This window comes from Natator depressus, chromosome 2 (genome assembly GCF_965152275.1).
Source record: "Natator depressus isolate rNatDep1 chromosome 2, rNatDep2.hap1, whole genome shotgun sequence".
Taxonomy (NCBI): Eukaryota; Metazoa; Chordata; order Testudines; family Cheloniidae; genus Natator; species Natator depressus.
Genome location: NC_134235.1, coordinates 97,621,699 through 97,649,213, shown reverse-complemented (window position 1 = coordinate 97,649,213; position 27,515 = coordinate 97,621,699). Strand labels below are relative to the sequence as shown.

The 27,515-nt window shown below is 42.9% G+C and overlaps 1 protein-coding gene across 1 annotated transcript; it reads left to right on the top strand.

The window, feature by feature from the left end:
• The first annotated feature begins 1,286 nt into the window (after positions 1-1,286).
• CYB5A (cytochrome b5 type A) lies at positions 1,287-23,966 on the top strand. Its single transcript, XM_074944722.1, has 5 exons — positions 1,287-1,517; positions 8,663-8,791; positions 17,913-17,942; positions 21,817-21,851; positions 23,108-23,966. The coding sequence occupies exons 1-5, from the start codon at positions 1,383-1,385 to the stop codon at positions 23,184-23,186; spliced, it is 408 nt and encodes a 135-aa protein (XP_074800823.1). The 5' UTR covers positions 1,287-1,382; the 3' UTR covers positions 23,187-23,966.
• The last annotated feature ends 3,549 nt before the right edge of the window (positions 23,967-27,515 follow it).

Sequence of the window (27,515 nt, the reverse complement as noted above, 5' to 3'; positions counted from 1 at the left end):
TGCATGGCTAAAAATTTAAGTTTTGCCAAGCTAAACAGTTACAGATAGTTGGAAAAATTTGATGAAAAACAGACAAAAATGTTTTCATGTAATTTTACCCCCATTTTCAACCAGTTTCTTCAAGCTAGGGGCCCAGAATAGGACTTCATTTTAGGCAGTAGTATTCTGCACAACATGCCTATTTGGTGGTAACATCTATTTCTAAACTGGCAATAGGTTGCTGCCCCCATACTGAACTATTTATTCTGTTTCTTTCACTTCTTCTGAAGTTATGCTCAATTTTTCTCCATTTTTAATGTGAGATTTCTTGTTTTACAGATTTCATTGCGGAATTCCCTCCTTACATCGCTGCTTGCCTTCTCTGGCTTCGCCTGTTAAGTGGGACTTCTCATACTCCAGTGGAATTTTTTATGAATGTGCTGTACTGAACTGTTTGGCACAAACTGTCAGCATACCACACTGTACTGAACTGGTACACAAGGATGATTGGGATGTGGCTTTGGGAGATGAGAGATCAGCAAGGCCTATGGAAAAGGGAGGTTGAAGGGGAGCTCTAGCTCCAAAGCAGCCTGAGGAGTGAGGTGTCACCAAGAGCAATTGACAAGAGGAGACCACCTGTGGAGGCGGGTGGTCCTGGAGACAGGGATCCCATTAACAGTAGGTGGGATGCAGGGAACTGTTCCCCTAGGAAGCAGCAGCTCTCAGGGCCAGATCTTAAGCTGGAGGGTGGGGGCTGCGGAGGGCAGGGTGACCAGATGTCCCGATTTTATAGGGACAGTCCCGATTTTTGGGTCTTTTTCTTATATAGGCACCTGTTACCCGTCGCTCCAGTCCCGATTTTTCACATTTGCTGTCTGGTCACCTCAGCGAAGAGGTTGTTTGGAGGAAGTGAAAAACAGGACTCTGCCGGACACAGCAGGGTGGGCAGGCGTCAGCCGGAAGTGGGGGGGGAAGGCCGAAGGGGGCGGGGCTCAGAGTCTCAGGTACTGCTCGGGGCGTTTTCCTCTCGCAGCCGCACGTGATCCCCGAGGTTGATGACGGCCCTCTGGTGGGGGAGGGTTGGTCGGAGGGCGCGAGACTGTGTCCCTTCCCCGCCCCTGTTGTAACCAAACGGCAACGCAACAGTTTCTTAGAATTAAAGGAGAAAACAGCCCGTAGTACTGGGAAAAGCCTCTAATTCATCGTTCGACCAATGAGGGGCCGGCGGGGGAGACGGGCTCCCATAGGCCGGGCGCTGCCGGAGATCCAATCAGCTTGCGCGCGGGGTGATAAGACTGCCCCGAGACGGGGCGGGGGTTCGAGTCATTCCGCCGCCGCCGCGGGCCGCTGCTAGGAGCTGGGGGGTCGCGCGCGCGCGCTGCTGCTGAGGCTGAGCAGGGGCGATGGCGGCGGGTGCCTGCGAGGCCTGGCGGGGCCGTTACTACCGGCTCGAGGAGATCCAGGCGCACAACCACAGCCAAAGCACCTGGATCCTCCTGCACCACCGTATCTACGACCTCACCAAGTTCCTAGAGGAGGCGAGTGCCGGGTCCGGGGCGCGCTGGGATCGGCAGGCGGCGGCGCTCGCCCGGGCTGTTGGAGAGTTTAAATCCCCAGGCGGAGGGTGGGGTGCTGGGGGCGGGCTGGGCACTCGCAAGCCGGGGACGGGGGGGGGAAACTTCTGACCACCTGTATCGTAACGCCCCGTTGACGCGTAGGCCTCTGGGGTCAGCGCCTGAGCAAAGATGGTTGCGTCCCCGCGTAGGGGGAAGGGTGCGGTCCCCCCGTTGGGAGCACGTGGGGATATCCCTTAAAACCAGTTTGAAGAGGTACCCGGTGTGTGGAGGAGGATCAGGAGGAGCTAGACGGGGGGGGGGGGGGGGGGCAGTTGCTGCTCAGCGTTGCTTTTGAGGCTGTTGGTTTGGACAAGTTAGGAGGGCTTGACAATTGCAGTTGGTTCTTGTGCAGCGTTTGCCAGAAAGCATCTTTGTTCCTTGAGGGGGAAAGGGCGATAGGTTTGTCGGCTCGCCGGGGTAGAGAGGTCAAAAACAACCCTGCCTCATTCTTTGTGCAGTTCAGCGCATGCTCTCCGAAGCCTGGGACCCTGCTGGTTTCAACACACGGGTCCCCAAAACGTCCCAGTCATTCTCCTGGAAACCTGACATGTGGAAAACTTGATGTCCAGGGCATATGATATAATCTGGTTTCACTCTGTGCGTTTTAATGGTGTCTGTTTGCCTTTTTTCCCTTTAAAAGTCCCTTTAAACAGCATAGAAAAGTTACATTTAAGAGAATGTTAATGTGATAAAGTTAATGCTCACTCACTAACTTCCAACAATTAAGCTTGTAGGCTTATGTTAGAGTAATCTTTAACTGCATGATCACCTTTCTTTTTTCAGGTTTCAGAGTAGCAGCCGTGTTAGTCTGTATTTGCAAAAAGAAAAGGAGTACTTGTGGCACCTTAGAGACTAACAAATGTATTTGAGCATAAACTTTCATGAGCTACAGCTCACTTCATCGGACGTAGCTCACGAAAGCTTATGCTCAAATAAATTGGTTAGTCTTTCTAAGGTGCCACAAGTACTCCTTTTTTTTTTTTTCAGAGCCCCTGACTTATTTAGTGAATGAATTGTTTCCAATAACTTAATAAAGCAGCAATGAAGAGAGCAATTGTGCACTGTACAAATTCCCTAACCAATTTTTTGAAAAAATCTTCTTAATTATGATTTTAAAATGAAATTATCTAATTTGGCAGTGCATTCATCTTGTATCCTTGGTTCATTCGCTATGAAGTATTCAATTTATATATGATCAAAATGTTGTTCTGCTATTCAAAATATGTACAGGTGTGGCTTCAGTTAATTCAAGGGAGTTATTCCAAATTTACTGTAACTTTGAATAGACTTTGGCTCAGAATATGCGGGTCTGTAGAACTGAGGCCTCCAATTATTTCAAAACCCTGCTTTGGTATTTAAATTGCTTATGTCCTGAAGCACAAGTATTTAAAGAACGAGTACTCTAAGGTTTTGTCAAAACAAAGGTACCTGGTTTCAGAGTGTTAGCCCTGTTAGTCTGTATCAACAAAGTACCTGTAGCTTTAACTAATCGCTGGTGCAGCTTTACTGGTAGAAGCTGTAGCGTAGACAGAACGTAGTTGTCTTCGCCACCATTTATGTGAAATGTTCAAGTCATATGTCTACAGTAGTGTCCACTGTATGAGTGACGAATTACTGGTGAGATGCATACTAGTGTAGAGACAGCCATAGAGAACTCTGATTCTTATGATTTGAAACGTGGGGGCTTAAAAGACACTTAAGGACTATATAAAAGTATGTGCAGCTTGCAAAGTAAAATGCTCAGGATTACAAAAGGGCAGGATTGAGTTCCATGTATTCATTAGTAACCTTTAACAGAGTACTGAGTCATATTCTGTGTGAAGAAGGGTTTATCTGCTGTTGAAGGTAACATCTAAAATTACTATCAACTAAAAGATTAGAGGAGAAAAAATTATCTGCTCTGCAATTTAGATGATACATAGAACCCAAGCCTTGTTAATCTAGAAATCTTTGCCTCGTTGGGGATGAGGGTTGGATTAAAGTAGCATAAATCTGAATAGGCTTAGATGTGGTGAGTAGATGAGACCTGCCTATAATGTAGCTACTGCTGTTGCTATCACCAGTGGAACTGCACCTGTGGTGAATGGTGGCCATCATACTTGCTTGTGCAGACAAGGCCCATGTGTAACTGACAACGAAATCCTGTGGGTGAAGAGATTTCATGCAGCTACTGAAATTAGTAATATCAGATTTCAGAGTAGCAGCCGTGTTAGTCTGTATCCACAAAAAGAAAAGGAGTACTTGTGGCACCTTGGAGTCTAACAAATTTATTTGAGCATAAGCTTTCGTGACCTACAGCTTTTCCACTGAGTGCATCCGATGAAGTGAGCTGTAGCTCATGAAAGCTTATGCTCAAATAAATTGGTTAGTCTCTTAAGGTGCCACAAGTCGTCCTTTTCTTTTTTAGTAATATCAGAGTGGCGCGTTCCGAGGGACATGCTGGCCGCTGCTCTCCGCAGCCTCCATTGGCCTGGAACGGCAAACCATGGCCAGTGGGAGCTGCGATCTGCTGAACCTGCGGATGTGGCAGGTAAACAAACCGGCCCGGCCCGCCAGGGGGCTTACCCGAGCGGGCCACGTGCCAAAGACTGCTGATCCCTGCATTAAGCTATTTTCACCCAACTTGGAAACTTGACTTTTGATGACTTTGTAATGGAAAAGTCATTTCTTTCAAGCCTAATCTCCATTGACTAGTTCTTACGTTTGTCACTTTCATTTAAGAGGGTGTAGTACAGTATTTTTCTTTTTTTGTCTTCTACTGAGCACTTCAGTGGGGATGTTTGTAGGTATGTGAGTTTGTTTATTTAATGAGTAAGATAAATGGCAAGACCTTCACTGACATGTAAAGTTTTGAAACGACATTTATATTTAATAAATATTTAGCAGGTCAAGGTACAAAGAAATCATTGGGTTGTGTATTTTGTCTACTGTATGGCTGGCAAGTATGTATGACTATCTGAGGTTTGATTTACTGTTAAGTTTTACCAGCACAGCTGTCAGTAGTGTGAAAAAATTACAACCCTAATGGGGGTAGATGCAATTATACTAGCAAAAAATTCCATTTGCTGGTGTAATTTATTACATTTGGGGAAGTGGCTCAAACTACCAGCAAAAGAACTCTTTGGCTAGTATCAGCTGTCTCTCTACTAGGAGGGCTGTTCCATTGTATCTGTATTGGCAAACCCTTTTAAATGTAGACAAGGCCTAAGTTACTTGCTGTGGATAAGAGATCCTACTTTTAGAGTCTAAGTCTTTCCACTAACTTCAGCATGCTTTGGATCAGACCCGATGTGTGGATATAAATATACATGCTCCTAATTGGTTAAGAGCCAGCATATTTTCATTTCCTTTTACTATTTGTTGATATCTTGAGCAGAGAATTAGTTTAATTGTTTCCTTCCCACTTTCTTGAGAAAGTATGTATTCACTTAATGGCTGATATAATACTATTCATGTCTTCTGAAACAATGTTTGTCTGAAGTGGCTTTCTCTTCTATCTGGGGGCTATTTATTTCCAAGCATAATATATGTAAAAATACTCAAAGCATTTCTTTAAAGCTGGATTAACCCTTTCTGAATACTTTTTTGTTATGCAAGTAACTTTGCTGTCCAACAGGTTCTGTTGATTCAGTTTGTTAAACATACTGTACATTTTAAAGATAGTCAAGTTTAGTGCTCACTTAAGACCTTTGTCCTGGCCTCTCACCACATAGTTATCAAAATTGATTCATGGGCAGATTTGTAACGAGTGCCGCATCTGCCTTGTGTAATCTCTCTTCTACATACCCTCTTTTAACCTTTTTTGGCTCAGTTGCTAAGCGTAATCTTTACTCTTTGCACTTGTTTAGCCTCTCCCTCTTTTGCTTAGTCATTGTGGATAAGCATAGATCGGACTTCTTTAAAGAACTTCTAAAGTTACACAATAAACATATTTAAAATAATGAGAATTAGTACAATTTATGGGCATTTTGGCACTGCCACACTACTTGAAACTCTGGTAGCAGCAACTATTTCCTTGTGATAAGAGTGAGCAGGGATTATTTTCTTAACTTCAGAAGATGGGCAGGGGCAGTAGGCTATAATTCCTGTACACACAGTTCAGAGCAGCTAAAGTGTGTAAACAGAGCTTTTTTTCCCTGTGCTTCAACTATAGGGCCTTTCTGTCCATCTTGGCTCAAGCATGGCTGAACTTAGATAACAGGAGGAAACTTGTCTGCCACTAATTTTTATTAATTCATATTTTATATATAATATACAATTATATCCCCAAATCTACATTAAAAATATTGTGCTTGCCAAGTAAAACGTTTGAAGGTTAGATTGCCTGTGTAACTTTAATTTGGCTCCCTAGTGTGTTTGCATTATGGTACATGATTACATACTATTTTTTTTCCACAGCGTCCCTGCCTCATTCTGTGACTGGCTTGTTATGCCATATTTCTATCCTTCCCATTCAATATTTGGCCTCCGGCTTTAATTAGTGCACATCACCTAAACTCTTTGCTGATTTCAAAAATTTCCTCAGGCATTTTTCTGGTGCTCTGATCATAGGATCTGACTACTATGCAAACGTTAATTAAACTTCACAACACTACGGTGAAATTAGGTGTATTACCCCCATTTGATAGTTGGGGAACTAAGACATAAAGAGATTAAGGCTGAAATTGTCAGTGTTCGCTACTTTTGAGAGCCCAAATGGAGACTCCTTCTGTACTGCTGCTAGTGGCGGCGCTGCCTTCAGGGCTAGGCGGCCAGAGAGCAGCAACTGCTGGCTGGGAGCTCAGCTCTGAAAGCAACGGCACAGAAGTAAGGATGGCATGGTATGTTGTTGCTACCCTTACTTCTGCACTGCTGCCTTCAAGGCTGGGCTCCTTGTCAGCAGCCACTGATCTCTTACCACCCAGCTCTGAAGGCAGTGCAGAAGTAAGGGTGGCAATACCCTGACTCCCCTACAATAACCTTGCAATCCCTGCACAAACCACTTTTGGGTCAGGACCCCCAGTTTGAGAAATGCTGGTCTCCCCTGTGAAATCTGGTCTTTTTTTGTACTTTTACCTTATACTACACAGACTTCACTGGGGAGAACAGATTTCATGGTCAGTGATGTATTTTTCATGGCCGTAAATTTGGTAGGGCCCTAGTCCTAGATACTGGCTGGTTTAGGGGAGTGGTAATAGGATGAGGTTTTCACTTAGTTTACTGGTTTATGATTTGGGTTCAGTGTAACTTAATTACCAATTACATACAAGTCCACTTGGCCGTATCTGCAGAGAAGTGTTGAATGGATGTTGTGAGAACAGTTCTCCTCATTCTCTTTCCAACCCTGTGGTACATCCAGAATAGTTCAAATGAAAAGTGAGAGGAAGCTTGTATTGCTTTTGGCTCTGCTACTCCTCTCATGAATAAGTAGAAGGCTTCATTCTCCTGTAACCTGCGGACATCTTACCGGAGCGCTGATTTTGCTTTTAAAACAGTGTCATCAATTGTGCATTTCAGATTAACGCTGCCTTGCTGTTCTTGGGTTCTCTCAGCTGAAATCTCACTGGTCTGACTTGTACTGCTTATAGTTTTCAGAAATAACGAAGAAGAGAATGCTCTTCCTTTTTCATGATTAGCGCATTTGATAGCTCTTATACACAGCAGTAGCAGATTTTTTTCATAAAGAAAATATGGTTGTGAAACCACGTCAGCAGAGAGAATTGAGCAGATGTAATCATTTTGAATGCCAGCATTCCTTTGCGTTACATTACGTGTAGCTATAACAGTTACGAGGTAACATTTTCAAAAGCGAGGTTTCTAGTTTTGGTTTACAGATACTAGGGAGACTATAAAGATATATAAAGCTTTAATAAAATAAAAAATCATTTGTTACCCTCATTATTGAAGTCCATATCGTGTAGTATTGTAGGATTTGTTTCAGCTGTCCCTATGTAGGAAAAGTGTTGTAGCATTGTTTAAAGTTAATTTGCTTATGTATTTAACTTTCTGTCATGCCTTGACTAGTTCTGTCAGGAATGTCAGATGCTGCTTCTAGCAATTGTAGTCCTCCAAGTGGAAGTTTTGAATGAAAAAATTATAGTTTAGAATGTAGGCAAGAAATCAGTTTTGCAAAAGGGAATTGGGGGAAAAAATAAGGGAAAGGATTTTATTTTCACTGTGTGTGTAAACCATGGGGCTCTTTTTAAAATATTGAAGAAAATTGAATATCCTTTAGAACATGCCCAACTCATTTTTTCATAATTAAAGTCTGGTTTGGTTACCCAGGGTTCTTTCAACCCAAAGCTCTTGGTAACTTTTACTCTGTGCGAGGTGGTGTCAGGAAATAAATCAGGGGAGACAGGGCCGTCCGACCGATAGATGGCTGGCACAAACAGGACCACACGAGTGCTTTCACTTAAAGCTAAACTTTACTTAGTCTCAAACACTTAAACATGTCCTCAACAGGTTAATAAAATACCCCCAACCCTTGATAATTAGCAAAGCTGACTGGGTCTCAAGTGACACAGCGGCAGGCTTCTGGTGGCCAAATCTTCCATCTGCCAGTGGGACTGCAAGATATATCCAGAGGGAGAGTCTAAAAAGAGTTCAACTACCTCAAATTTTCTCCCCTTATTTATACATTAGTAATAGAATGACATGTCCCTTAAAGAAAACTTATTAAGTAAGCATTTTCAAGCAAGAGATTCCTTCTGATTATCGATTAACCAGAGTTTGTAGCCTTGAGGCCCCAGTAGGCATCCCTGGGGCACATCCTGCTCTTCTAAAATGCATGTATCAGCAACTTCAACACAATTCTTATCAGGAAGGATGTGGGGTCAAGCTGCCTGTTCTGTGGCACCCAAAACCCCTTCCCCTCCTGCCTTGGTCAGAGTGCTGAATGGCCAATTTACAGCTTACTGACTTGGTTGCTTTTTAGCAATAATCCATAGTGGTTTCAGGCACTTTACGGGTTTGCCAAAGTCTCCCCGTACAGTTTGACGTCTGAAAAATCCTTCCATCTTCTGTGACTTCTGGAAAATACTAGATTTTCAGTAAGTGTATGAGTTCTGAATTTTTTATTCTCACAGCATCCAGGTGGTGAAGAAGTCCTAAGGGAACAAGCTGGAGGAGATGCTACTGAAAGCTTTGAAGATGTCGGCCATTCCACAGATGCCAGAACACTGTCTGAGACATTCATTATAGGGGAGCTTCATCCTGTGAGTACATTATCAGTGTACAAATATTCATATCCCTGCAATTTTCAGTGTTTAGACATTTCTGTGATAAGCACACTAAAAATAGAGCTGGTAACCATCGATGCTAGCCAGACCTCCTTATTCCACCATACCAGCTAACTTTGGGTGAAGCCAGACTGCTCTTTCCTGCTCAGGCAGAAGCTGAGAGTTGAGCACTCTGAAGTGCTCAGATAATGTGGTATCAAATCATGGTAAGGGTACAGTTTATATTTCCTCTTTGAAATGCATTACAGCTGCATTAACGTAGGTTGACAAATAACACTACAGAACACTAAATCATACTGCACTCTCCAATCTGTACATCATGATCTCCCTAAAGATAAGATATAATTCTTTAAAATAGTAGATCTGTGAATTTGTGTAAATCTTTTATAAGGAGATTTATAATCTTTTATATCTACTGTACTGAAGGAAGTATTCAAAATTATCATTAACCTCTTGCAGAGGATATATAAACTGAAATTGGACAGGGTCCTGTGTAGTCCATATCTGTGCCATTTATTCGTTGGAACAGAAGTGAATTTTAGAATCTATGCTTCATTACTTTGGTTGTCAAGATAATATTGAAAACATGAGGAGACTATAAATGATTAAACTGTTAAAACAGAGTTCTAAATCTTCACCTCAGCTTTTTTTTGATCACCATGAAAAACACTGCCATTCGATCTGTCACTCGGGCCTATAATCTGGGCATCATCTTTGATTTAGACCTCTAATTAGTTCCTTGCATCCAGGCTATCTTTAAGTCTTGCTGATTCTTTTGCATAACATCTCTAAGGGTATGTCTACACTACGAAATTAGGTCGATTTTATAGAGGTCGATTTTTAGAAATTGATTTTATACAGTTGATTGTGTATGTCTCCCCCCTAAGCGTATTAAGTCGGAGTGTGTCCTCAATGCTGTGGACTTATGGAGCGGTGCACTGTGGGTAGCTATCCCACAGTTCCTGCAGTCTCCGCTGCCCGTTGGAATTCTGGGTTAAGCTCCGAATGCCTGGGCAAAAACATTGTCGAGGGTGGTTTTGGGTACATGTAGTCAGTCGCCCCTCCCTCCCTCCGTAAAAGCAATGGCAGACAATCGTTTCGTGCCTTTTTTTCCTGAGTTACCTGTGCAGACACCATAGCACAGCAAGCATGGAGCCCGCTCAGCTCACCGCTGCTGTTGTGAGCATTGTAAACACCTTGTGCATTATCCTGGAGTACGTGCAGTTCCGGGCTAAGACGACAGCACGAGGACGATCGTGAGGAGGACATGGACACATGTTCCTGAAAGCATGGGCTGTGGCAGTTAGGACATCATGGTGGCAGTGGGGCTGGTTGATACAGTGGAATGCTGATTCTGGGCCCAGCAAACAAGCACAGATTGATGGGACCTCAGTGTTGCAGGTATGGGATGATTCCCAGTGGCTGCGAAGTTTCGCATGCGTAAGGCCACTTTCCTTGATCTTTGTGAGTTGCTTTTCCCCACCCTGAAGCACAGGAATACCAATATGAGAGCTGCCCTGACCGTTGAGAAGCAAGTGGCGATAGCCCTGTGGAAGCTTATCATTGGGAATCAATTTGGAGTGGGCAAATCTACTGTGGGGACTGCTGTGATCCAAGTAGCCAGTGCAATCACTGATATTCTGCTATCAAGGGTAGTGACTCTGGGAAATGTGCCGGTCATACTGGATGGCTTTGCTGCAATGGGGTTCCCTAACTGTGGTGGGGTGATAGATGGAACGTATATCCTTATCTTGGCACCAGACCACCTTTCCAACCAGTACATAAATCGCAAGGGGTACTTCTCACTGGTGCTGCAAGCACTGGTGGATCACAAGGGATGTTTCCCCAACATCAACGTGGGATGGCCGTGTATGGCACTCGCATCTTTACGAACTCAGGGCTGTTCGAACAGTTGCAAGAAGGGACTTACTCCAATAACCGCTGGGGATGTTGAAATGCCAATAGTTATCCTTGGGGATCCAGCCTACCCCTTAATGCCATAGCTCATGAAGCCGTACACAGGCAGCCTGGACAGTAGTAAGGAGCAGTTCAACTATAGTCTGAGCAAGGGCAGAATGGTGGTAGAATGTGCCTTTGGATGTTTAAAAGCTCACTGGTGCTGTTTGCTGACTAGGTTAGACTTCAGAGCAACCAACGTTCCCATTATTGCTGCTTGCTGTGTGCTCCTTAATATCTGTGAGTAAGGGGGAGACGTTTATGGTGGGGTGGGAGGTTGAGGCAAATCACCTGGTGGCTGATTTTGAGCAGCTAGGCGCGCTGTGTATCAGAGAGGCTTTGAAAACCAGTTTCATGACTGGCCAGGCTACGGTGTGACAGCTGTGTGTTTGCTGCAAACCGGCCCCCTTTGTTGATTTTAATTCCCTGTAAGCCAACCACCCTCCCCCTTCGATCACAGCTGGCAAAGGAAATAAAGTTACTATTGTTTTGAAACTATGCATTCTTTCTTTATTAATTAAAAAAAAAAGTGAGATTCTTGACAAGATAGTTCGGGTGGGCTGGGGTGCAGGAGGAGGGAATGACAAGGCCACATTGCTTATTGTAGCCAAACTACAAATTGAAACAGTTCGAATGACAGCCTTCTGTTGCTTGGGCCCTCCTCTGGAGTGGATTGGCTGGGTGCCTGGAGCCTCCCACCCCCGCGTTCTTGGGCGTCTGGGTGGGAAGGATATGGAAGTTGGGGAGGAGGGCAGGCGGTTATATAATGGATGCAGCGGGGGTCTGTGCTCTTGTTGGCTTTCCTGCAGCTCCAACAGACGCTTCATCATGTCCATTTGCTCCCCCATTAGCCTCAGTATTGCCTCCTGCCTCTGCTCTTTGTGCTCACTTAATGCTTTCCTGGTCTCTGCCACTGAATGCCTCCATGCGTTAAGCTGTACCCTGTCAGTGTAGGAGGACTGCATGAGCTCTGAAAACATGTCATCACAAGTGCTTTTTTTTTCACCTTCTGATCTGCGATAACCTCAGGGATGGAGATGATAGGGGGAGCATAGAAACATTTGCACCTGGGGGGAGATAAAAAGGGAGAGTAAAATTTAAGAGGATACCTTTCTGAGAACAAAAAGGAGACTCTTTCACAGTGAATCAAGCGATTCACAGCACATGTACTTTAGGTACAAGGTCACATTTTGCCTTTTATATTGAGTGCCTGCCAGTATGGTGGCACATCACACACGGCTGTGCAACAGAATTCAGTTTCTAGGCAGCCATGGTAAGCCTTTTGGTATACGGGGTTGGCTTCTTCCACATGTTATGTAGGCGGGAATGGTTTCAAACTGTACCGCCATCCTTTCCCATAGCAAGCAATGCTGCTTGGGTTTCACATTTAAAAGGAAGGGCTACGGTTTTGGGTGGATGTGCAGCACACCCCTCTCCCTGCCGCGTGGCTATTCTCCGAGATGAGCCCTTTTAGCCAATCGCAAACAACCCAACATGAACAGGGTCCTTTTACTGTTCCTTTACAAAAACTCTCCTATTTCAACCAGGTGACCATGAACGACATCACTCTCCTGAGGCTAACACAGAAAGATAAAGACCGAATATTGCTTGAATGTGACCAAATCCCAGGACCATTCGCTGCCATGCTTTGTGCTGCAGTGATTCCAGACTACTTGCTACTGGCTTGGCGTGGTAAAGTGTCCTACCATGGAGGACGAAATAAGGCAGCCCTCCCCAGAAACGTTCTGCAAAGGCTTTCAGAGTACCTCCAGGAGAGCTTCATGGAGATGTCCCTAGAGGATTCCCACTGCATCCCCAGACACGTTAACAGACCTTTCCAGTAGCTGTACTGGCTGCAAATGCATCCCAATTCTTCAGGGCAAAGCAAACATTAAACACTATTGCTTTTAAACCCTGTACTGTAGTTACAAATATGCACTCAGAGGTGCCTTCTCTGGCTTCAGTGTTGGAGGATCCCGCCTTGGGAGGGTATTGGCTCCAGGGTGAGGAAAAGGTCCTGGCTGCCGGGGAGAATGGATTCACGGCTTGCCTGCTGCGCATTCTCCACCTCCTCTTCCTCATCCACAAAATCCTCCTCCCTGTTGCGTGAGACTCCCCCTCCCGCCCTTGCAGGTGTCCATGGACACTGGTGGGGTAATGGTAGGGTCCCCCCCTAGAATGCCATGCAGCTGATCATAGAAGCAGCATGTGTGGGGCTCTGACCCAGAGCGACCATTTGCCTCCTTTGCCTTTTAGTAGGCTTGCTTGAGCGCCTTAACTTTCATGCAGCACTGCTGTGTCCCTGTTGTAGCCTCTCTCCACCATGCCCTGTGCGATTTTTGGCATATATATTAGCATTTCTTCTTTTTGATCGGAGTTTGGCCTGCACAGATTCTTCCCCCCCATACAGCAATCAGATCCATTGTCTCCCTTTCGGTCCATGCTGGAGCTTGTTTGCGATTCTGGGGGGACTGCATGGTCACCTGTGGTGCTGAGCTCACCACTCTGACCAAACAAGAAATTAAATTCAAAATTTCCCAGGGCTTTTCCTGTGTGTCTGGCTAGTGCTTCAGAGTTCAAAGCGCTATCCAGAGTGGTCACACTGGAGGACTCTGGGATAGCTCCCAGATGCCAATACCATCAAATTGTGTCTGCACTATCCCAAATTCGACCCAGCAGGGTCAATTTTAGCGCTACTCCCCTCGCCAGGGGGGGAGTACAGAACTTGATTTTAAGAGCCCTTTAGGTCGATGGAAGAGGGTTGGTTGTGTGGACACATTCATTTTAAAATCTACCTAATGCGGCTAAATTTGACCTAACCCTGTAGTGTAGACCAGGGCTAAGATACAACCGTTCCTGTTTATCCACTCAGCTAAAATTCCTCCAGATTCTTATCAACTCATGTCTCAGTTACTGAATACAATCTTTTTCTCTGCCCAGACAAATGCAATCGTGCCCCATTTGTATCCATTCAGATGCTGCTTCAAAGGTAATTTTCCTAGCCCACTGTCTCTTTGACCATCTCACCCTGTTTACATCCCTCCACTGACTCCCTTTTCTCTTTCACATCAAACATAAGTTAATTTCAAGGCCCTTCATGGCCTGTCCTAACTCTCCTTTGCTCTGATGCCCAGAAAAATTGGTCAGTGTTCAGGTTCGCTGGTGTGTTGATGCCACTGCCTATTGTGTTGACCAGTATTGTTTCCTTGTAATCCATCTTTCATCTGTAGCCATCTCTTGTCTCTCTTAATTTACTTTGGAGTTGAGAGCCTTTCTTTTTTGTTCTGCTTCTACTTGTACATCACCTAGTACAATGAGGTCCTGGTCCATAACTAGGCTCCTAGTTTCTATGGTAATATTACTACTAAAATGATCCAGTGTCTCCCTGAGGCTGGAGAAAATTTGGAAAAACAAATCGAAGGTGAACTGCCACACTAACTCATACTGAAGATTCTGAAACAAAGATGACAATATCAACATTAACTATTTTATGTTTGGGTATTATAGTAGAAATATGCAGCCAGTGTGCTAACCCTAAACTGCTTCACATGTCACATAAAAGACCCAGCTGTCCTTCACTTAACTGCCAGTCTCCAGCTTCTGTTGACAACTTCTGTGATTCTGTTATGCATACAGTTATCTGAGGTATAACAAACAAACACTGGCTTCATACTGTGTGTGGTTCATAATTTATGCATTTATAAACTGCCTTTTAAAAACTTACCTGACTGTCACAGACTTCATCTGTTGCCTTAGGGTGCTGTAGAATTCAGGGCCATTGCAACAGAATGCCACAAAGCACATGGGACCTTGATTAGTTTGCTTCTATGTATTGTTCGTGTGTGAATGGTGGAAGGGGCTATCAAATCAGGGTAATTGTTCAGTTTGTTACACAGTCTACTAAAGGAATGTGTATCTTTTAGGAACATAGGAAATAGAAATCTGCTGGTGCATGGAATTTTGAAATGCATTGGAGAGTTGCATTCAGTTGAATAAGGAAACATTCTGGAAATTATTTATAAGCAAATGATGTTGTCATCGTCATCACCGCTCCCATAACTGCATTGGTCATTGGGGCACCATCATTGATGAGCAATCAACTAATTGTCTCCACCCCTAACGATTGTGTGTCAGTGCTTGAGTCTCCGCGAAGTCCATTCCTGTCCACTTTTATGTTGTCAATCCATCTCTTCTTCAGTCTCCCTCTTCTTCTCTTCCTCTGTACCGTCCCTTGAAGGATGATCTTGGATAGGCCAGATCTTGTTACGTGGCTGTACCACTTCAGCTTGCACTTCTTCATGGTCACCAGGAGGTCTTCATATGACCCAGTGCATTGGGTGGTGATGTTGTGGACCTCTTAGTGACGTGGTCAAAGTAGGAGATGCCCAGGATTTTACCAAAGTATCTCATCTCTACTATCTGTATCTTCCATTCAAGTTCTTCTGTAAGGGTCCATGTCTCACATGCATACAGAAAAATGGAGATGACCAATGCATGCAGCAGTTTCAGTTTGGATTCCAGGGCGATGTTCTTATTCCTCCAAATTGGCTTTAGCTTTGTCAGTGCTGCTGCTGTTTGCGCAGTTCTTGCCAGAATTTCGGCCTTTGATCGTTCATCAGCGATTGTCCCCAAATACTTGAACTATTTCACTGTCTCCAGCTCTTGTCCACTGAGTTTGTTCACCCCCTCAATACTGACTCTGCATATGTGATCTTCTAGGGCATCAGTCATGATGCACTCCAAATAGATGTTGAACAGTGTGTGCAAAAGAAGGCAACCTTGCTGGACTCCAACGGTGGTGCAAAACCACTCTCTCCTATTGTGCCATTGACGAGACCTGCACTGCTGGTCTTGGCATACAGTTCTTTAATGGTAAGAATAAGCTTATGACAAACATTGTACTACTTCATGGTTGCTCAGAGCTTCATGCCATACTCTGTCAAACTCCGTATTGAGGTAATCAAAGATGTGGTAAATGTCCTGTTAGTGTTGTAAGTGCTTCTCACATTGAACACGAAGGTTGAAAATCTGTTCTGTGGTGGTACTTCTGGCACAAAAGCCAGCCAGCGATGATATTCGCTGAGTGTGGCTTCAGTCTGTTCAATGACTTTCAACATCACTTTGCTGGGGTGGCTAATTAAGCTTATGGTCTGTTAATTTTGACGCAATTGCAGGTTGTCTTTCTTTATCAGAGTGATTAGTGACTGTGTCCATGTGAAGGGCCACTCACTGGTCTGCCAGATCTTGTTGCAGATCTTGGTGAGTACATCTTACTATTTCTCCTCCAGATTTCATCAGTGTGGCTGGGATATTGTCTATACCTATAGCTTTTCCATTCTTGAGTGATTTCACAGCATCTGCACTTCATGTTGTATTGGAAATTTCTCCTCCTCTGTTGAATCTGGGCTGTCTAGGACACTAAGATCTCCACTTGTCTTGTGGTTACATAGATCAGAGCAGTAGTTTGTCCACCTATTGATGATGTCCCTTTCTTCTGTTCCCTTCTTTGTCTTGAATTGTGTTAGCTTTGGTCCATCTTTCCTTCGTCAGATCTTTTACAACCTGGAAGGCTTGTTTGCTATTTTTATTATTGATACACTCTTCAATTTTAGAGCATCATTTTTCAATCCATATCCCCTTGTCCACTTTCATTACATTCTTGATCTTTCTGCTAATCACTCTGTATTTATCAGCTTCCCTCAGTGCTGTTCTTGTGTCTCAAGTTCTCTTCTAATGTCACACATGTAGTGTTTCATTTATGACCCATGGTGTTGTCTTACGACGTTTGCCAAGGATGTCCGTTGCTGCCTCATTCATTAGTGTTGAAATTGTTGGTAGTCGCTTCTGCATCGTCCTCTAGAGCAAGCAGCAGGGCAAATTTTCTGCTGATCATTGGAATGACTCTGCAATGTTTCAGTCTGAGTCTTTCCAAGTCAAACTTGGTTCTGGTGAATTTTGGCCCGAATTTCGTTAGCCGCAGCCAAAAACTTAGCATCACAAGGTCGTGATCACTTCCAGTATCAGCACTGGGGAAGCTCTTTGTTTTAGCTCTGTTAATCCCAGAACTAAATCAGTTTTGCACCATGTTGTCGATCTGGCTGTTGTTTTAGACCATTAGGTGTGTGCCATGTTGATCGCCTGCATGCTTTATGTGCTCCTAATGTTTGCCAGAACCAGATTATTATAGCTGACAAACTCAAAGCCTCAATCCTGTCTCATTGGTTATTGCATTACAGGAAGGGCCACAATCTCACCAGTCTGCCTGTGCGGCAGTACCTACTTTAGCGTTCCAATCTCCCTGTACAATCAGGATATCTTTCTTGTGTACCGTATCAATGATGTCTTGGAACTGATTGTAAAAATTTTCAGTTTACCTCAGTCTATGATGATGAGCAGGGGCGTAGACTTGTACCACTGTGATATTAAATGGCACTGCCTTTAGAAGGATGGAAATAAGCCTGGTGGACATTGGGCGGCATCCTAATACTGAATTCTTGATATCTTTATGCACAAATCCTACACTGTTGCCATGTATGTCCTCTCCACTCTAATAGAGTACGTGGCCTTCTTCCGTTAGTGCCTCTCCAAAGTTCTTCATCTGACCTCAGATTCCTAGGAGGTGCCAGGTGTATTGTTCCATTTCGTACGTGAGTTCTTTCAACCTCCCTATTTGTCTGAATGTCCCTACATTCCATGTGACTGTGGTGGTGGTATCTCTTCCACGGATCCTCTTGGTTGGGGTTATGCCAGTAGTATACTTGTCGTGTCCACCCTGGTGGGAGACTGATGGTGTGGTCATTATTAACCCAGGGTGTGATCAATCCAGTATGTACATGGTTGACTTGCTTATCATATGTTGTGTTTTGGGCAAATTTCTAACCTGGGGGAGCCCATCTCTCTCCAGGCAGCCCCCTTTTAGTTGCCTCTTACGAGATGCAGGAGGAGCAGTGGGCCTATTCTGTTCCCAGACCCACAGCCTACTAGATAACTTATGGTAGTGGAAGGCAGCTGCATGATCTTAAGTCTATACTGTGGAAAAAAATTAGTGGCACAGCAATAGCTGAAACTAGTGACCTTCTCAGAAATCCTGTTTGATACACTTCATTCTTGTCTAACCTTTTTTCCCTTTATTTTCTTGCAGGATGACAGAGACAAAATTAAGAAACCAGCGGTAAGTGTCATCACTCTGAAATCTCAAATCCAGTGTTTCATCTGGACACTGAGGCTTTTTGCACACAGTGTACCTACTTAAAGACAAAAGGACATGAAGATCAAGTTTACTTGAAAAATAAAACCTTAAAGTAGTTTAAAGTACTGTACTTGCCCTGAGACTTGCTGTCAGTCTGTGTGGCTTTACAGTAAACCTTTCCTCTTGACTAAAAATGTTTTCTTCTGTTCTTGCAAAAAAAACCCTCCCACCAAACAAAATAGGAAATTAATTCCAGTCTTTGTTTCACTGTATAGAAAGTGCCACCAAATGTACAAATTAACTATTTTTTTCTAGATTTTATATAAAAATAATCTTGTGTTAAGTGTAAAAGTTAGTTTTTTAGGAAGTTTATTAAGTTGTCTGTTTAAGGTTTGTATGAACAGTTGGGGACAAATCTGAAGGGTTTCTAATTACCTCAACATTTGCAGTATAGCTCTTGGCAAAATGGACACAATTCACAAATATTACAAGCATGACAGTTACCACACCTCTACACAATTAAGTTGAAGCTAGAATAAAATTGCGTCAGGTCTGAGTTACTATACCTTTTCTATCAACACCTGGAACATTTTAGATTAGGTAAACACAGAATACTACTACCACAGATTTTTTTTTTTTTTTTAGTGCTACTTCTTTATTTACGGGACATACATCCAAAAGCATCTGTTATGGATGCATCTACAATTAAAATAAAGCCACAGGAATTAGTAGAAGTGGTGCCAGCAAGTTGGAAGTAAGCAGCAAATTATGAGGGCCAGGGCTTGTTTAGATTCTGATGCTAGTACACCTGTAGTAGGTGCAGCAGAATGCCCAGTAGGCAATTAGATTAAACTGTGCAATCTTGCTTGCTAATTATCTGTTCCAAAATTTAGTTTCCTGCAGACTTACCACCCAGTCAGGGATGTCTTGCTGCAATTATAAAGAGAGCATTAACTTTGAGAGCCCCCCCCAATTTGCTTTGAAAAAAGTATACATTTCCTGTTACTCCCTAAAAATTTTAAAAGTACTTTAGTAACATTAGCTCACCCCTAGTCTATATGTTTAACAATTAAATTATGTATTTTGTACAACAAGATTCCAGGATTGTCACTTTGTGTCACTCTGAAGCCTATTATGTCTCTAGAGTCAGCTTGAAGCTCTGGAAACAGCAAGAAACATAATCGAAGGATATTTTTGTTCAGACTATCACTAGGTTTTGCGATGTGTTACCCTCCAGTTTTTAAATTTTCCGTCATTTTGACTTTACAAATTACAGCCACGTGGTGCATAGCTACAGTAAGGCATGTATCTATGCCATGTCAGGAGTCCTAGAGCAGGCATTCTCAACCTTTTTCTTTGAGGCCTCCCAGCTGAAGCCCTGAGTTTTTATAGATGTTGGGATGAAGTGGGGGGGGGGGGGGGCAAGCTTGGGGTTCTGGGCTTCAGCTGCCCAGCAGTGGGGAGGCCTTGGGGCTTCAGCCCAACAGGGCACCTGGGGCTTTGTGTGGCCCCCACTTTAGAAATGCTTTCCTAGAGTATCCTGATATCTAAGTTAATGTACAGTTAATTTGCATACAGCCATTTCAGTGGTTGTATGGGGGAGACTGTACAGATAGTGGATTACTTCTCCCAACTGCCTCCCGCACAAAGCAATACAAATCTCCCAGTACAGCCTTCCCAGACAAAAATCAATGCAACCGCCCACACAACAATCGGCAGACAAAACCAATCTAGACTCTCAGCCCCTCATGGCATCACAAACCCCTCATTCACCACAAGTCTATACAACTCCCCCATAGACAAATCAGCACAGCCACCCACAGGAAAACAACCAGCATACACAATAATCCTAAATATCACTCTGAAGTCTAAAATGTCTGAGTTAGTGTGAAGTGATGGAAACCGTTACAAGCCTAGTTGAGACCTTTTTTGTTTAGAATATCACCAGTTTTCAATCATCACTGGGATTCATGGTCTGGTACCATCCAATTTTTAAGTTCTCAGTGGCTTTTAGACACATGGCTTTACGAATTACCTTTGCGCAACCACTCAAACTTTCAGGTACTAGTAGTTTAATTCATAAAGTAACGGCTACACTGAGCAGATTTTAATGAGAACATTAACTTTATTTTCGCACTTTCTGTTGAAATGTGCAACTTTGGTATTGCAGTTCTTTGTGTTTTAGTATCTTGTTTTTAAAAACAAAAACTGCCAATGCAAGTTAGCATTTAAATGATTAAGTCTTGAAGTCCAGATGTCCCTGAGATAAATGGGATGGTGGATAAGTGAGTTCTCACAATTACTCCTGTTTGGCTGGAGGAACTGTTAAGGGCTGGGTTAACAGGGCAGCAGCACACTTGAAAAATGTCATCAAAGAATATAAACACTGAAGATGTGCATTCTGTGCATGCAGGTTTGTGGGACCAGGCTCTTTGTGTTTCTGAAGGATTTACACAGAGATAGTTCACTCTTTCAGTAAGAATTGGTATTCCTTTTGTGAACAGCCCCAGCATCCTGTGTTTTAGTTGAAGGAGGAAGACTAGCAATTTGTACTTGTTTCCTAATTGTTAGTGGGATTTCAGTTTTCCATAAACTTTCTATCAGGAAGTTTCACATTTTAGATCTATGTTGAACGACAAGTCTGGGAGCTCATTTCCTGTGAGAACAACGCAAAATTGATAAGCAAATAGCACAGGCTATCTTTATAACCAACACTATCTTCTGATGTGTTGCACTTACCATAAATCAAGAAAACGGAAATGTTTTGACCAGACTATAGTCCTCCATTAGGAGTTGCTGTTTGAAGTCACTGGGATTTGTGCTCCAAAGTCACTTAAGTGGTTTTCGAAATCTCACCCTTACGTGCCTATCCAGGGGTTATAGGAGCCTAAGTTTAGGCTCCGGATTTCAAAATCACATTAACAAAGTTACTGTGACTGAAGCCTAAATATCTAACACTAAAGCAATGTGCTTTTGACATGACACCAATCTAATGTCACTAATGAAGTTGTTGAATACAATGTTAACCCTTGATGTTGTGAATACTTATGCACATGCTTAACTTCAAGCACATTGGTAGTTCCATTACTGTTAATAGGACTACTCATGTGAGTAAAGCTATATACCTGCTATATGTTCAGTATTTTGTTTTTGCCTGTAGCAGTGTCTTTGTTTGAATAAGACATCCTAACAGTAGTGGCATTTAAAAAAAATTAATTTATTATTGACTTTAAAGTTGCAGTAGCACAAAACTTCAAATTAGTTTTACAAAGCTTCAATATGACGTAAATTAATCAAGTGAATTAATCACTCCACCCTCGTTCTCAATAAGAAGTATTTATGTACAAATTTGGAGTATTTAGTTTGGATTATTGGCAACCAAAAAGTCTTGGTCTTAAAATGATTGTTTTTCCACTGCAATAATTAAACCTTTGAAATGTTTACCTGAGATTGTAACAAAGCATGGAAAGTTTAGGCCACAAAGAATATGTAAACAGTCTTGATATAACCTTAACTACAGACGTTAATGCAACCACTAATTAGTAAGAGAGGGACATAAAAAATGACTTGGCAACAATTTTAGATAACCATTTTGTTATAAGTGAGGTATAAATTGCAGCAGGAAACATGGGATCAGAATGTTATCTGATTAGCAAATTACTACTGAAGCTTTTAACAATAAGGCTGACTTCATCCAGGCATGAAAGCTGCATTTGTGGCTTGCTTTGGCTAGTTGTTGGGAAAAGATATAAATAAGTGTTATGGTGAATCCATTTCGTTTAGCCAGCCCTCTGTGGGGAAGTGGGGGGAAATTGCCACTCATGTTCAGTATCTTAGTTATGACTTTGTTTTTCAGGAAACACTTCTTACCACTGTGGACTCTAATTCCAGGTATAGTATGGCTTGTAATGTCATAAATTTAAAACAGACTGGTGCTTCATGGTTACCCTTCCCTAATTCAATGAAGTGGGGGGAAAAAATACTGTTCCGTTCAAACTACTAGCAAATAAGATGGTTGATTTTAGGGGCTTATCAATGCTATGAAGTTAATTTGGAATAAGATAAGGAGCGAATTTAAAGCAAGAAGACATTCCTGATGAACTCCCTGTGTGGACGCTCTTTATTTTAGAATGTGTCCACACAGGGAATAACTAGGAATAACTTCCCATGGAGTCAGACCCTGGGAATGGATGACATGTGAAGGCTGTTGCCATATGTAAATCCCAGGTTTGCTCTCAGCGCTCTCCAGGGCATGTTGTAGTCTTACCATGCAGATTTTACACTTCATCTTGAAGTTAAGCTTACCTTCTTCTGGAGAAGATCTGGTATGCTACTAATGCAGGAGATGCTTGGTGATCTTACTCACTAGTGCTGCTGCTGTTGCTAGCTACTCTGACTGCCTTATTGATACGCATAGACTCAGAAAAGTCTTTGCTGCTGCATCTAAGTTAAATATAAGGAGGATTCTGGGCTAAACGTAGAGCAGCACATATACCCTGTACCCTTGCTAGAACGCAGGATTTGGGATCCATGTGTGGTACTGCTTTAAAACGAATTGCAATTAAAGTAATTAAATTGGGATCCATGGCTGTGACCGCGTTATATGCGAATTCGTGCTATATAGACATGCGTTCTAGTGAGGGTCCAATGTAGTATTTTAAAATGTGCACAGATGTTCACATTTCAACACAATCCAGCCAGAACTTCATGCATTAATACTGTTCATTACCTAGAGGAATCCTGTGATTCAAGAACCTTCCATATCACTTCCCACAGAGGAATTGAAGTACCAAAAGTTTTATTGGGAAAGCTCACCTGTATCTTCTCTTCAGTGAATGGCACTGTTCTGTTGCGACAAGCCATGGCTTTAAGTTTGGCTGGAATCTTATTCTCCAATCAGCAAACTTAGACTTTGAAACAAAGTTTTTATAACTGTGCATGTGATCATGTTGGCTGGCAAGAGCATATTACCAGCATTTGGTTCTAGACCAACCAAAACACTCCCCCAGTCAAAGGCTCTCTTATCCTTATCTGAAGAGTGGAAAAGAATTACAAAGTAAACTTTTTTATAACCAATAAAATCTCTTCTGTAATTTAGCAGCTGTTAGACATTGCATGAAAATAATTCTCACTGTGATTCTTTCTAGTTGGTGGACCAGTTGGGTGATCCCAGCAATAGCAGCAATTATTGTGGCCCTGATGTATCATTTCTACATGTCAGAGTAAGCATGCTACTGAGAACCAATAAAAGGAAAGATGGATTTGGGAAAGAAAACAGAAGCCATCTTAACTCACTACACTTCCTGACAAAAGCATAATAGCTGAAAAGAAATTTTTTAAATTGAACTTTTCCAGAAAACTTTCTGCTGTGCACTTTCTTCTTAATTCTACCTTTTACTCACTGCTTAAGTGCTGAAGGTAGTGTTTATCTTTTGTATAACACTGTTTTATTCTCTAATGAACCATTTGAGATAATGCTGATTTCTGTGTTACAACAGATGTTATATATGTACCTGCCTGAAACTTGTAACATTGCTTCTTTAATGTTTGTTAAGGCACTGTCTGAATTTAATATGAATCCTTCAGCCCTAAATAACTATAAAATTTGGTGGGCATGTGTCTATGAAAACAATGTTCATTTTACCTTTTACCCATAATCTTATATTCTTTGCTTTCAAGTCTAGCACTGCTTTCAAATTGTTTTTTCTTTCTACATAAAGAAACAAATTCAATTTTTTTACTTTAAAAATAAAATGGAGAAAGTTCTGTGGTAGTAGGTCTAAGGGTCAGTAAAGCTTGTAAATGTATGTAAAGTGTAGCCTATACAATGTGTGGATCTACATGTCAAGCTGTACAATGGCCTACTTAAGACCTTCCTGACACCTAGGACTAGTACAGAGTGCTACCATAAAAAAGCCAGAGTGCTTAATTCAGTTGCTTATTGGAAGAGCATCACTGAAGCATAGTGAAATTAAACTTAAGGAAATAATTGGGATATCTCATAAACATTATCCTGTCTATTTTGAAAAAACATACAAATCAAAAGCTTTTATTGGTTCTGCTTTTTGGGGGGAAAATATTTTATGTAAATTCCACAACAGGTAATTTTTCTAAGTGGAGCAAAATATTACTTTTAGCAACCAGAGCTCTGAACTGATGTGACTGTAACTTATCCTACAACTTGACCTAAAGCTTTAGGAAGTCTTCAACTTAAAGCTATGGTTCCTAGTAAGTGAAACTGATTATCTAACTACTGTACTCAGTTTACTGTGCTGATTCTCAGTACTAAGGAAAGAAGGAACATACAACTTGTACTTATCATGAAATAACTCTTCGGGAGAGGAATCTTGCTGTTTGCATTTTCTAGGGTGATGTTTTTAACTTGTGCTATTCGTATGTACAATATCATGAATAAAAGCACATCCCTAGTGTCTTTCCACGTTCCTATAAAATTGGATTTTCTGTCTCTCAAATGTATTAATTCCCACTCAGCAGATAGACATACCTATAGAAAAATCTACACAGCAACATAAGCCTCTGATTAGTGGGCTTAAGTCAGCTGACTTGTGTCAGAACCCAGGGCTTGAGTGTCTACACTGGTTAACCTAGGTTAAGGATTTTCTGACCTGTGCTTGAACCTGGGGCTCTGGTATCCACACTACAGTGTACAGACCTCAATCAAAATAACCCTATCCAAGAGTGCTTAGTGCCCTGCACCCCACAGTGTTGACACTTCAGCCTTACAGATGTGTTGCATTGTGGGAAAACTGCCCACCCTGTTTTCTAACTGATGGGACTCAGGTGCTAATAAGGAGCACATAAACTGCATAATTAGCTCTTTTTGGTGGCTGTCTCAGGAGAATGAATGCAGTTTGAGAAGACTTTATGCTGATCTGCTATCTAATCTGAGAATTGGATTCTTCACTAGGCTGAGTCACATTGACAGGATGTGCACCTGTTCTGAGGATAATTAGGACATCACTATCCAGGGCTGTCCAACTATTACAATGAAACTTTGCAATTCTTCACTTTTAAAATGGGATGTGCACTGAAGGTTTTTGTTTTTAATTTATTTTTGTCTGTTTTTAAGTTTGACATAAATGTTAAGTTTCCCAGGAATAAAACACACTCCAGCCTGGCTGTTACTGGCTACCATGAATCCCTAGGCCTCGGAGTGTAGTGTGCTGTAGGGATCCCTTATCCCTCTAAGACAGCAGAAGAGGGACCAAGCAGCTGTCCTAAAGGAAGTGTGAACTGCAGACCTACTGGCTCAGAACAGCTGCTGGAGAGATGACCGTGGACACCCTGGCAGTCGGGAGCCACCTGTCAACTTTTCTTCCTATTTTGACCAAGCTGCACAGCAGCAAGGAGGAACTAGAGCTGCCCCTGGGAGGCTGTGGGGAAGTTTTGGGGTTGGCCCCCACTCACTGCCCTCATAGTGCACACTGCCTGGTCACCCCTGCCCATGCAGCCCCAGGGAAGGCAGTGGGGGCCAGAGAGTGGAGCGGGACCAACTTGCTGCCCTGCAGAGAGGGGAAGCAGCCAGGCTGCTTTGGATCATCCCTTCCCTCACTGTGCTGAGCTGGGGACTCTGCCATTACCCCACGCTGCAGGGTAGCCGCTTGGTCCCACTCTGCTCTCACCCCTAGGTCCCCCCTGCTCTTCCTGGGGCTGTTTGTGCAGGGGTTCCTGGGTAGTGAAGAGGGACCAGCCCCAAAATCTGCAGCCTTATATGATGGTGATGGCTCTAGTTTCTCAATGTGGTGAGGTTTTGGGGTTAGCTCCTACTCCATGCCCTGATAGTTCATGCTGCCAAGCTGTGCTTGTCTGGGAGCAATGGCCAGAGAGTAGATCAGGACCAAGTGCCTGCCCTGCAGGGAGTAGGAGCAGCAGAGCTCATGACTCAGCACAGCCAGGGCAGATATGACCTCCCTGCCCCCCAGTGGCCTGGCAGGTGGGAGCTGCTTTCTTCCTGTCAGCATTGCTCCCTTCTCTGGGCAAGCTCTGTGCCACAGTGAGGAAGAGGATTTTGGGAACCCAAGTCAAGCTGGGACTGCACACAGGAAAGCAATCGGGCTTGGACCCTCCAGCCGTAAGTTAGCACAATTGGTGTGTGAACGCAGGAGAGGTTAGGCTTATGTTGCTGTGTAGGCATATTGGAAGTCTTTAAAAGATAATATAGTGTGTGAGCTCCCCCCGGCAGGGACAGCGAGTTCTTCCAGCCCTGGGGTTGTGGTGGGGGCATAGAACTTCTCTGGCCCTAGTGCCAGAGGCGGTGTCTCTCTCACTGCCACGGCCCTGGCTCTGTGACCCCGCCAAATGTATCCAAGAACTTGTGGATACATTTATTCAGATAGCTCGACCATGCAGAAATTTTCATTGAAATGATGTGTGTGTTTGACAGCTTTTGGAGAGGCACATTAAACAAACTTAAATTCCTGCACCACGCCCCTGCTCATCCAGAAAAACCTGTATGAAAGGGCTTTGGGAAAAGAAACATTTGGAGATCTGCTACTGGAAGTTACCCCATTTCATTGGTGCCTGGGGAAGGGCTACAGTGCTTGCCCTCTAATGTGGCATATATGCAGGAGCCCAGGCCTATAGTCTGTGTCCCTGGTAGTTCAGCTGGATTGGAGTTATGCTGTAAACAGTTGCCCCCAGGTTAGTTCTACAGAAGAGATAATATAGTCCTAGGTTGTATTTTCGAATAAGCAACAGAGGGCTAATGCATGTTTCCCAAGTTCCTAGCCCCTTACGATACAGGCCAATTGAGGGCAGGGTGCTGCATAAGTGGAGAGATTCTTCAACAGATCTAAAGGGGACAATCAGGGCCCGAGTGTCAATTACTCTTAAAGCTGAGGTGTTGTGCATATGGTTTACAATATGTGGTAAGTTTCAGAGTAGCAGCCGTGTTAGTCTGTATTCGCAAAAAGAAAAGGAGTACTTATGGCACCTTAGAGACTAACCAATTTATTTGAGCATAAGCTTTCGTGAGCTACAGCTGTAACCAAATAAATTGGTTAGTCTCTAAGGTGCCACAAGTACTCCTTTTCGGTATGTGGTAATATCCCTTTTATTTGAAAGCTTATTGTCTTTGTGGTATCAATCTAAACTGCAATTGAAAATAGATCCTTGTGAAAATGCCCCCTCTCAAAAAAAAAAAAATCTAGAAATTCAAAGTCATTAAATATTTTTGGGTTGCAGTTTTTTTTTTTAAATGAACATATTGTGTATTCTATAGAGGGTGGTTTTTAAGCTTAATCTCCTGTATGGAGTCTAAATTAAGCAATCAACATTAAGTGCCAAATATTACTGCTAACTCAAATATTTACTGTGTCTGAGCTAAGTTCTATGTGCAAATTTAGGGGGAACAGGTCACACTTTACACACACTAAATTTAAAAACATTTTAGAAAGCTTAAAACAAATAGAAACGGTGACATTAAGTTTTGATGCATTTTAACCCTTCTTTGCACTGTTCTGTGAAAATTCCACATATCTGTGGTATGGAGTATAAATTGTCCCTCTATAGAAGCAGAGTTGAAAATTTTTGTTG